This window comes from Drosophila arizonae, chromosome 5, assembly GCF_054131065.1.
Source record: "Drosophila arizonae isolate 15081-1271.41 chromosome 5, UAZ_ARI_1.0, whole genome shotgun sequence".
NCBI classification, from domain to species: domain Eukaryota; kingdom Metazoa; phylum Arthropoda; class Insecta; order Diptera; family Drosophilidae; genus Drosophila; species Drosophila arizonae.
Genome location: NC_142925.1, coordinates 11,565,236 through 11,578,127, shown reverse-complemented (window position 1 = coordinate 11,578,127; position 12,892 = coordinate 11,565,236). Strand labels below are relative to the sequence as shown.

General features: G+C 39.3%; 1 protein-coding gene across 2 annotated transcripts in view; it reads left to right on the top strand.

Moving 5' to 3' along the window:
- Positions 1-12,892, top strand: part of Egfr (epidermal growth factor receptor) — a 44,573-nt gene that overhangs the window by 22,461 nt on the left and 9,220 nt on the right. The window contains exon 1 of one of the 2 annotated variants that reach the window (XM_018010051.2): positions 4,861-6,496. The exons of the other annotated variant lie outside the window; for it this stretch is intronic. Within the exon in view, the coding sequence (XP_017865540.1) occupies positions 6,187-6,496 (310 nt within the window). The 5' untranslated portion in view covers positions 4,861-6,186. Of the gene's footprint in view, positions 1-4,860; positions 6,497-12,892 lie in introns of those variants that run through there. 2 annotated transcript variants of the gene reach the window in all.

Here is a 12,892-nt window from a genome sequence, read left to right as displayed (position 1 = left end):
AAATGAACAAAAACGACAAAAATATCAACAAATTTTTGTGTGTATTTTTAAACCAAAAATGAGTGTCTGATATTTTGCCACACACATCCACTCACACGCCCCACCGACCGATCGCCCGCCCACCAAAAATATACATACATATGTATGTATATTCCAGCATACTGTCCAGTGCACAACAACAAAAAGCATCACCATCGCGCCTTCATCTTCGTCGCAAAAGTAAAAAGCTCCCCAGAGATTCGCCGCACCTCGCCTTGTCTTGCCTTGTCTTGTCTTGCCTTCCCTTAGCTTCGCTTGGCTTTGGCATGCCTTGTCGTCTCTTCGGCTTGCCGCCGCTCTCCTCTTCGGGTGGGTTCGGCTAGCGGCGGTCGCTCATATTTCACACTTCACGACGAAGCGATTAAAGTCGCGCAAACAATCTGTTATTGGAGTTGTTGCAATTATGTTTACAAAGACATTAAAAAAAGCCCAGGCAACAACAACAAGCAGCGGCAAACGCGAAAAAGCACAGACACATACAAGCTCAAAGCATAAGCTCGAAGCGTAAACGACAAGGACTGCAACAACAACGACATTAACAGAGCCGCAGACGTTTTTGAATCTTGAACTGAAACGTGAGTCGTGCGACGATATACATAAGCAATAACAACAACAAGAACAGCAAGAGAAACAAGCAGGAATGCTAATGCAGTTGTAATTAGGGTGCCGACTCAAATATGCCCTGTGGCAAGAGCTTAAAGATTTTATGAGAGAATTTTGTGTATATATTTTTGGGAGCTTTGATTGGAGGCTGGAGTGGTTAGATATGTATATAGGTACATATGTATGTATAGATTATAGATAACAGAAATTTATTGTTATATATGATGCGATTCTTGTATGTGGAAAGTACTTGATAGTGAAATAGTGAAATGTACTAATGACATATTTTAAATATATATAATATGGCTATGTAGCTATGTATATGTGTATATTTCCATATTCAATAAATATTAAATTCAAGTCGAATACCAAACAAAATATGTCTAATGCAGCTAATAGACTCGCTCCATTCATATGGCGCAGGGTATCAACGCTGGCTGATGGCGACAACCAATAAAATGTACAAAATAAAAGAAAAATACTTATGCGAACTGGCAGTTAAATGAGAATTTGAGTGGAAGCTGAAGCTGAGCTGAAGTTGAAGACCAAGTCGAACAAAAAAACGAAAACAAAAATAAAACAAATATCGGAGCCTCATCAGCGTAAGCAACAACAAATGAAGCGTGATATTTGCATGTCGGGGTTAAAGGCAACGCCACGATTATAAACTGCCCAACTATTGGGCTTTAACTGGTTAAAAGAGAAACACGAGAACAAGCAGATGAAGAACAATGACAGATTCTTAAATCAAATATGCCGCATCATGATTGAAAGCCCTGGCAATTAGCTTTAATTCTAAGCGGATTTAGCAGCCAACCGAAATAGATACGAAACGTGTGACAGCTGATACTGATGTAGCAATTTCTTGATCGATCTATTCGAAATACCTATAAAAGGTACAGATGCTAGGGCATAGCAATTGAGGGGAGGAGGAGAGGCAGGTGGACTATAACTGAGACTGAGCAACGCGCCAAAGGGCTGACAATCCAATTAGTGTGTGGAGCTTAGCGCGTGCTTCAATTATTCATACGTATGTAATGGAATTTGTATATAAAAATGATCTAAAACTAGAAGTTATATAAATTTAAAAATATATATCAATTTAGGAAGCATTTTTTAGTTAAATCAGGTAAAGTCCATTTACAAATGTTCACTATCAACAGCAATCGCAGTTAACTTCCATTTTTCTACATAATTAAAACTTGTTCTGGGCTGTATATTAATTTCGTATTAACTAACTCTTCAAAAACGTAAGAATTGTAACTAAATATTTAATTTTTCGGGCTATAATAGATTCTTTTATATAAATTCTTAATTATCTACATTAAGAAATTTGCATGTCAATACTTCGACTTTTATTATGATATTCTATGATTGTTGAAAATATATTGATATATATCTGCTTTAAATATCTTTTGCTAGATTTTACGTTACGTTTTGGAGCTATCAAGTTTGGTTATCTTAAGACAATCAAAGTGGTTTGATTTGAGGTTAAACTGCTATTAAAAAAGTATTCGCCAGCAAAACATTTTGGCAGATTTGGTTACAAATTCATAATACCCATTTAAAGAAATGCCCAACATACTATATACATTTGTATTATATACATTTGTATTTAAGAATTGTATACCCGCTCAGAATCAAGTAGATACATTTGTTGCATCAAGAGTTTCAATAGTGTAGCTAAGATTGCTGTAAAGTTGTTAGTCTAGGGTTTCTATGGCAACAACTTGGCACCGGCGCCAGATTTCGTTTTGGCCGCTTGCTGTTGTTCCTATTCAGCTGTCAAATGTGCGAAACGCCTCACACTTTCGTTCCGGACACTTGAGAGAACGGCGCTCAGTGGGTGCTGCCGATGGAAACAAGAGAAGAAGAAAGAAGAGCTACCCGACTTAGGATCAGCTAAGCGAAACACTCGAACAAGTGAGCGAGCGGGCTGAGCTGGAAATCTTTTGTTACTATTTAATCCGACAGCGTTTTAGCCGCAGTCAGGCGCAAAGTCATCTGCATCGATTGCGTCGTTGACGGCAATGATGAGGATGAGCCTGAGAGTCTGAGAGTCTGAGAGACTGAGAGCATGAGACTGCCGCTGATCATGAGGAGCAGCAGGAGTCTAGAGCAGCGTCTCAAGGGTCGTCAGAGGCTTTCTTTCTTGCTTTTTTGTTTGATAGAGGGTGCGGAACGGAGATTTTCACTGGCATTTTGTACGCTTCATGGAAAATGTTTGTAACCAATTTCTTACACCTTCGTTTACCTGTTGTCTGACTCTCATCATGGAGTGTTTGGCCCTGGAGTGGGGATGCTGTATGGCTGTATGGCTATATGGCTATACGGCTATGGCCATGGAGTGCCCTCAAGTGGTTTCTCTGGAGTTCTTGTCAGTTGCATGTTCCTCTTCGATTTTTGACAGCTGAACTCTGTTTCATTTTTCTTCTTCACTGCTGTTGCCTCTTCTTCAGCTTTGTGGCTGCTGGGGTATTGTGGAACGGGTTGTGATTGAGGTCTGATAGTGGTGCATAGACAGCTATTAATATGTTTGATTACAGACATCAATTTCAAGCGAAAAGCAGATCGAGATCTACACGAAAGAGCGACGCAGGCAACTCAAGAGGCGCTTCGGCTCGTGTGCCACAAAACTTTATAAAACGATTTTCAAATTTCAAATGTATAGAGAAACCAAAAAAATATATATATATGTATGTATGTATATGTATACACATATATATAGATTGGTAAAAACAATGTCGAAGAAGACTTTCGAGTTGCAAGACAAAGCAACGCCTCTTGAGCTCGCAGCGTGGGACTCGGCATTTGTATGAGACGCAAGATGCTGTGCGCTGTAGCTGCAGCTGCGGCTGTTGCGCTTTTCGTGCCACATCTTTTGTCTAGGCAATCCTGCCGTATAATATTTATGGTTTATGGTCCGCCCGTTCGACATTGTGCGTTTGAAGTAGTATGCGCCTGATTTTACCTGCCTGTCGAGTCCTGCGTGAATACCCCGAAACAGTGCAGCAGCATACACTGTGGGCAGCGGCAACAGGTGAGAGAATAGTTGTTGTTGTTTTTTTTTTTTTGTTCAGGCCACATCAGAAATCTGCCAAAACACAATGTTGACAGCGCTTCTACAAATCTTTTGGCCAAAAGACAAAAGCCAAAGCGCCGTAGATTCGATGCCCACACAGATCAGCCACACACACACACACACACACACTCACACACTCGTAGGCAAGCAGCGAACTTGAGTGCTTATAAGGCAGCATTTGTGCAAGCCAACTATTTCTCTTCACACTCACACACGCGCACACACACAGCCATTGAAAGAGAGTGAGAGCGAGAGAGAGATCGCTTACCTGAGCGAATTCGCCGCAAGCGCTCGAGAAGAAGAAGAACAACAACAGCTACGAATTTCGGTACATACACAATATCTCAACTTACCTGTGTGTGTTTTGGCTATGTTCGCAACGAATTTGTGAAGCCGCTGCAACGCACACATACACATGGACACACACAGGCAACAGCTGTCAATAGAAGTTAAGAGGGGCTTAGGATTAAACAGTTATTGATAAGCAAAAGGCTTAGCTAGCTAGATAGTTCTATTTAAATATGTATGTATTTGATAAGGTTATTTAAGTATGGCAGGAATATGAAATGTACTTCAAATTGTAATATATGAAATAATTATAAATATATAAATTGAATTAAAATTATATATTACATAATTATTTAAAATAATATATAATATATTCTATATAATCCTATATTATACTTATATATCAAATAGTAATGTATGAAATAATTATAAAATATAAATTTAAATAAATTATGTATTACATAATTATTAAAAAATAATATATGATATATTCTATATAATCCTATATATAACTTATATATCTTTTATACTTAGATTCACATGACATATGAATATCTTCCAGCTGTTATTCAATCATATCAGAACACAATCTTCGGTTACATTTCGTTCGATTTGGTATCATTTTAAGTTTGTTAAGTGTAGGGTATTCTATTGCAATTGTGGAGCGAATTGAAATTCTCATAGTTTCATATTACTTGGCTGACTTTTTGAAAAGAAAAAAAATTATAAGTGCCTTACGTAGCATTTTGGTTTACCTGCGCCTGCACTAGCTCTACATGCATACAGAGACCCCTATGTCTCCTGCTGCCAGTTCGACTGTCTCTCTCCCTCTTTTGCTCTCAGTGTGTACGAATCTATTGAGCAGCTGCACAAGCAGCAACAGGCAGTTGCTTTGCTTTAGTTTCGTATGTTGTTTGTTGGCCTGATCTGCGCCAAGAGATCTTCGCCGCTCACCTTTTACCAGCGCCGTTTACCTGTTGTCTTTTATAGACGTACGCTCTTTACCTAACTCGCCGTGAGCTCAACTGACTGTGCATGTGTGTTGGTGTATTGGTGTAAGTTGGTGTTCGCTCTGTGCTGTGCATATCGTGATGTCGGATTCGGCTTCAGTTTCGACTTTAACGTGACTCTGCGCAGACGCAAATTGCCGACAAGTCCAGGCGACGAACGCTTTACTCGACAAACGCTTCAGATCGTATCTCGGTTGCCCTCTCGTTCTGTCTCTCTCTCTCTTTCTCTCTGTCGCGACTTGCCGCTAATTTAGTGCTAATCGAATATAATACTTGGCCATAAAATAACACACAAATAGAGAGTGGAGTTAAGCCACTGCGAAGCTCTTGTTTAGCATTGAGAAGAAGAAGCAGCAGCAGCAAAGTGATATATAACGAAAAAATATAGTGATTCCATTGCTAATTGGTGAGACAGGGACAAAACATAAAAAATAAAAAGAAAATAAAGTGCAGCTGCAGCTGTATAAGTGTGTGTGTGAGAGCAGTGAGATGGCCCAAAACAACAAAAGGAATATCAGCAAAAACAACTGTTAACGCTATTGCATTTAGCTTTTAAACAGGCTGCGCCTGCGCGCGCTCCCTAACCTCAAAATACATACGTATATACACACATACATTCATACACACGCACACAGGCACGGCCACAGACATCGAAAGCTGTGCTGAGTCGAACTCGAAAAAGAGAACTGAAAAGCTACCAGCAACAAAAACAACAACGAAAGCCTTCGTAATGTGAAACTGGTTCCTATACAAAAAAAAAGCTAAACAAAAAAAAAAAACAAGCAGCAGCAGATACAAATACAAATACCAACACAAATACAAGCACACACATACGCACACACCAATTGCAGCGACCACAACAACAGCAATAAAACGCAGTGAGAGAGTTGGTTAAAATTTGTTGTCGTTTTTGGCACGCAAAACGTAGCAGAAATTGTTGTTGGCCTGTTTTTTTTTTTGTTGTTGGTTGTTTTTTCGTCGATATCTTTTGAGCTGACAACGCGAAAAACAACACGCTCAAAACCGAGCTGAAAGTGTCAAGCAGAAGACGGAAAGCAGCCAGAACGCTGCAAGTGTTGTGGCCCGTTTCAGAATCTGTCATAGACACACACTCATGACGTCACAGACGTCATAGACTCAATCCGCAAATAAGTTGCCCGTGAGATGCGCATCTTCAAATTGTTCAGGCGCCGCGGCAGCAGCTTCTACTTGCCATTGCTGCTGCTGCTGCTGGTCCACTGCATCTGCATGTGGCCCGTCCTGGCGGCCAGGGATCGCTATGCCCGCCAGAACAGCAAGCAGCGCCATCAGGATGCCTATCGCAGCAATGCCAGCCGTGCACGCAATCGCGGCGGAGGCAGTGGCAATCACGAGCGGGCTGCAGCGGCGGCAGCGGCAGCGAGCAGCGCTGCGCTCATCGCTAGCGGCAGCTCCATCGGCGACAACAACAAGGACACATTCCCCAAGGGCAAAAGTAAGTGTCAAATAATGATACGAGAACAGAATTATAGCATGTCTATGAAGGCATGCTAAAGCCACGTTAACATTACGCTGTTAATTGCATTGCTGTTATGGTTGATCCTCTAGGAATATATAGCAAACCAATTGAGGATTTGAGCACTGCTATGCTATTTATAGTTAGACAAATATTTGATGACTGTTGCCTAAAAGCCTGTGGGCAAAAGCCCGGAATTACTTACAAATATATTTATACATGCTTATTGATACTTATTTCGCATAACTGTTGCTTTATCCATTATAACTTTATCATATCAATTAAGTGGAATTGTGCAAAATACAATATGGCGAATATAAATAATATATATGTATACATATATAAAAATCAAGTAAATAAGGTAGAGCTGTAGCTAATACATTTACTTGTAAACCATACGTGATATTTCTCGGAACAGAAATAACGTGAAAATTGAAATTTCACATCAAGACTTAAAGTAGACAAACAAACGTTTAGGGGCCCACTTTGCTTTTTGATATATTTTTCTTAACATTTCACTGTATGAATCCAAGTATTAGTTAAAGTCTTGCCTAGACATGGTTAAGAAAATAGTTTACCCGGCATTTCTAGGCATTTCAACGCGGAAACTTTTGTCGTAGTCTATCATTGTTGTTAGAAAAGAGACAACTTATTCCAAGGTCGGCTATGGATATTTCAAATTGATTTTTTTTTCTCACTTTTAATTGAATGCGTTCTTGGCTTTTCGTAGAACTACAATAACAACAATAGCAACAATAAGAAGACAAAGCGACAAGTTGAACCTGTTTTATGACAATCGTCGTCTTCAGCTTTGTCTCTCACTCTCGCTCACAGATCATCAGTCATGTATGCACACATGTGCATCCATCATGATTGTTTGATTGTCTGGTGTTTATGTAGATTTGCGTGCCCATATATCATAATCATATCAAGGCATTTGGCCCGAATAAATCCACTTCAAAAACACAACAACAACAACAACAATAACAGCGACAAATACCCAAAAAATACTTGTATTTACTTGCAGCTAAGTACGTAGCTGTAGCTGTAGCTATAGCCACAGTTGTATCTGTATCTGTATCAGTATCTGAAGGTGTGAGTGTGTGTGTGTGTGTGTTTATATGGTTTATATGCAGCTATGCTTATCTTATCGTACGTGCTGCATTGCAACCAATGTTTGATTTCGGTTACAGTTTGGGTTCCACTTTTTGGGCTGCTTTTGTTGGCATTTCGTACCTTTAGCATTTACCTGTGCCCAGTTGAGGCCGCTGCTCTCTTGACTTGGGCGCTCGACCCAGCCGCCGCTGCCCCACCCCCAGCCACTAGCTTATTATTGTTGTTTTATTATCAATCCGTTCTACAAACACAAAACCCTCTTAAGAATTTCTACTGTTTTGGGGCGCATTTCGTAACCAACTCGAAAATTACAAACAAACAGAAATCGTTTTTTTCTTTCTTTGTATTTAGCTCTGTTTTTTGTGCATAAGACTCATTGACAACTTTGTTGTTGTTCTTATTGTTGTTGCATTTTCAAGTATATTAGCCATTTCTCTTTGTCAGCAACAACAGCAACAACAACAACAGCAACAACGACGATCGAGTGAGCGACACAATTTCCAGCTAAGATGGCGACTCAATTTGTTGACATCGCAAGTATCGCAATTCACAATTCTCAACTCACAATTCACAATACGCGATTCGCGATTCGCGAGTATCGCATTTGCTTTTCGCCCAGCTTGAAAATTAATGAGAACCCATAACAGTCAACAGTCGAGGGCAGCTCAATATGTTAACGTACATAACAAATGTTTATTGCCAGAGCCCAAAATGACTTCAAGTCTTTTCAGTTCATTTAGTCAAATATCTGTAAACATATTTATAACCATTTTTGTCACTTTTGTAATATGTTTATTAGCTGTCTCTAAACTCGTATCTGAAGCTGTTTTCATACGCTACTCATGCGCAGCCATAAACATTCGCTGAGTCTTTATCAGAGACTATTCTTTATAGTGTTTCTCATGTTTTATGATATTTTAAGCTATTTTATTGCTTAGATCAAGTTATTATGCAAAACAAAAATTATGCAATATATAGCTGATATTTAAAATGTTTTATGATAAATTTATAGAGCTTCTGTTTGTGTATTTTCAATGATTTTACGTGAGCTTTTATTCTGAATTTATATATATATATATTTGTATTTTAATTATTGAATAAAAAATTGTTTCAAATATATTCATAAATATCTAAAATCTTCAGTTTATTTTTAATTTTTATTTATTTTCTATAAATCACAATGTTAATCTTTCTTTTCCTTCTCTCGCTTTATCTAGCTATAATTTTTTTCCTAGAATCTATTTAATATGCCCCTCTATACCCCGAAATTAATAGACAAAAAAAAAAGAAGCATATTGCGCGTGTGTTTTTTTTTCTCATTTATATTTTTGTTTTGTTTGTATTGTTGAGCAAAACATTTGTTTGTTCAATACTTTGGCGCAAATATTTGCATTTGGCGGGCAAATAAGTTAACAATTTTCTGCTGCCAAGCTGCACAGTCCTCACTCCGCCTACTCCTCTCACTGCACTCGTGTCCCATGTGGTCGTTGTCGATATTCACTGATCTTGTATCTGCAAATTAATAAATGTAGTCCCCATCTTTGCAATTGAACAAATATTTGTTTAGCCGCGTTGCGGCTATCGCGAGTTGCCCTTATGCTAATGGCTTTAGCCACATACGAGTGTGTATGTGTGTGTGTATGGATGTGTGGCGCACAATATTATAATGATTTAATTCGCTCTTCGCCGGATATGGTTAGATAAGAAATCGAGCAATAATATTGACCCGATAAGCCTCACTTATTTAATGGGCCTACCCTTGGGGAATTCACATACGCCAGACACTATGGCCAATTGTTTGAATTGACTTTGGGTCCAATTTACCATTTCTGTTGAACTTCTAGTTGCCCACTATATGAGATATTGTTATATTTTGCACCACTACAAACTCGCTTTCAGTTCTTTTTTATGACGATTCGTTGTGGTTGTAAATAAGCACAGCTGCAACAAATATGCAAATAAATGTCAAGCCGAGCCGAGCTGAGCCGCACGTGCAACTCAAGTTGGATAAACATACAAAACTATGTACCGAATCAAGGCAATTTGTAGCACAAAAACTAACAAAGAGGGGGAGACATTGCTGTTCGAGGACAATTGGCGGTATTGTTAAATAAAAGTGTTGTTAAGGAAGTTTATTTAACAGTCATTTGCCTAAGATTGCGCTTGAATGGCCAGCAGATGTCACAATAGGGAAATTTTTAAGTGGGAAAAAGTGCAAATAAAATATCCAAAGCAAAAATTTAACATGCCGGAGGCGCATTTGCAAAGCTCTGTTATTGTTAACAGAGCTGAAAAGAGCATTACATTACAGCGAATGTAGCTTAACAGTAAATGAATGTTAAAATTCCTTGGGATATTAAATTAATACTGGTTAAATTATGATGCTAAATTTATGCCATTATATTTCTTTAGATTTAAATTTCTCATATATTAAACAGAATTAACTTAACAAAATGTATATAAAATATATGTATACAACTATAAATCGTATAGTATTTAAAATTTTTTAGAAATGAAAAGGCAAAAATAGAAATGCCTGTTTGCCTAGGATTGTCTTCAATAGGCTTGAGAAAAATGCTTTCCATATATAGAGCATGCTTTGTTGTCCATATCTGTCTTTTCTATTTGAACTATTCTTTGTTCCCTTTATGGACTTAATCGAATAAAGCAACTTTTTTAATTGTTAAATAATCTGTTTAAAAATCAAATTACATTTGCAAAAAAAGAAAAAAATAATATGTTTGTATAAAAAACATGTTTGGTACAACTTTGTCATAATTTCCCTAAGTATTTAAAACGTTAAAGTTGATGTTAACTTTTTATTGCTTTTCTTGTTTTTCCTGCTTTTGTCTACCTTTTATTTCTTTTTTGTTGTTGTTTGCTTGCGGGCTGCACTTGAATGCCTTTTGGCCAGGCCAAACAAAGCTTGGTCCAAAAGATTTCGAGAGTGAATGCGCCTATTCTAGCTGAACAGAAAGGTCTCCCAAGCTGGCTTTTGCCTGCCTGGCTCTAACTGTGTGTATGCATGTGTATGTGTGTGAGTTTATGTGTTTTGTTGCTTGAAAAACCACATTCCATAGTGTACCTGTGGAGACATAGCAACAACAACATCAGCATCCACTGAGAGCTAGCCCCATAAAATGGTGTAAGCTCTGGCTAATTACAGCGTCAGGCACGCGCTCACTCTTACAGTGTGAGTGTGTTCGTCTGTGTGTGTGTGTGAGTGAGTAGTGATTGTGTGTGTATGTGTATGTGTGAGAGTCTAGCTTGAGTCTGTGTGCAGCTGCAGCTGTGTGCGCATTGCTTACTTTGCATAGCATTTTCTATAATTCCTGATTAAGACATCATATAAGAAAAATCGCCAGTTGCGAATTCTTGTTGTTGTTGTTGTTGTATTTCTTATATATGTTGAACCTTAATGCCAGTTTTGTTGTTGCTGTTAGTCAACTATGGTGTAGAGTGCGCAGTACCTAGTCTTTATAGAAATACTGGTTTTCTAAATCTACACACACACAGACACAGATGTGTTTCAGCTGCAAGCAATTGCAGCTAAGCGCTGGCTGCTGCGACTGCGCTGTTCTCTTAGCAGAGCCTGCGCTCTCTCTGCTTTAAATGTTCTCTTTTGTTTGTTCTCCCACTCTCTCTCTCTCTCTCTGCTTACACACACACACACGCACACATCTATTTGTACTTACACATTTTACGACACTTTTTCTTTAATTTTCAATTGCTGCTGCACTTTGGTCACAAACATTTTGCGTCTTGCCTCTGTGGTCCACCCTAAAAGCTAGTTTATAGCTATATGTATGTGTCTGTGTATGTGTGTACGTGAGTTTGTGTATTCTCTTTTTGTGTGGGCGTTTCGATTTCGAAACTTGCAGCAGTCAGAGTCATAGTCTGAGTCGAAGCCTCAGCAGCAACAGCTTCCGCGGACTCGCAGCAGCCCACGTATAAAAATATTGTTGCTATTGTTGTTGTTGTTGTTGTTGTTGTCGTTGTTGGCTTGATTCTATGCCTAAAAATAGCTGAAAATGCTTTTGAGCCAAGATATTGAACTCGCACCAAAAATAGCGCCAAGGCGTGCTCATTAAGCCAGCCTTTGCTGCCGATTCTGCTTGCCTCTCTCCATCTCTCTCTCGCTCTCTCTCTCTCTGTTTGGCTGTCAGCTTGGACTTTGCACAAAGCGCAATCGGCAGGCTTATCTAATGGGCTGCATTGTTTGCTTAGCTTTTCTTTAGCTGTTGCTGCTGCTGCTGCTGCTGCATCTGCCTGCAACTCTCATTGAAGCTGTTGCTATTACTATAGTTGTTGTTGTTGTCGTGAGGCACGACCTGCGCCCAATTGTTGTGCTCAAAACTAAATGAACGCGCATCGAACACGAAATGGGCAACAAAGCAACGCAGCGCAGCTCAGCGCAGTTGTAGCCAGGGCCAGCATTTTGTGGCTTGAGGTCTTTAGTTTTTTAGCCGTTTTCTTCTTTTTGGCCAATAACAGGCCTTGTCGGTGCTTTGTTGTTGCATGATCTGCCGCGTTGCCGCCTCGCAACAAAATTTGCTGAAGATGCGCTTGCAGCGTTTTCTGCGAAAGATTTGCAGCTCGATCGCTTGGCCGCTTCGCTCGTTGCGCTTATTTGCCTTTGTCTTCGTGATGCCACGACATAGAATATACATACAACAACAACAACAACAACAACAACAACAACAACAACAACAGCAAGAGCAGCAGCGGCAGCCGCAACAACAATCACTACAACAACAACAACAACTTATGAAAGAAAGTTGCCGCATTGCAGAATTATTTTGCAAAATCCGCGCACGTAACCAAGCGCCAGATCAGCTCGGCTTGTGGCTAAGACACAGAGTGACTGAGCGACAGAGAGAGAGAGAGATAGATAGGCGAGCTTAGCCGGAGCAGCGGCTGTAATGAGCTGCGTGCATTTAATGGCCAGTCGCAAATGAATTTATTAAGCGCGTTTACACAATTTCATTGTAAATTGAACGCGTGCCGCGACTGAATTGTCGCAAAACAGTTATGAATTATTTATGTGGCAACTGCGCGCGGCAATGGCTAACAGAAAAATTGCTGTTGCCACAGAAAAAAAAAAAAAAAAAAAAAAAAAACAAAAACAAACAACAAACAGGCGCACAGTCTATGACACCTAATCACAGGCGCTGCATCTGCATACATATAGATGTATGTATATATATAGAGTATATAGAGCTCTGGCTCGATTTATGACGAACTTTCACCGTAGTCTTT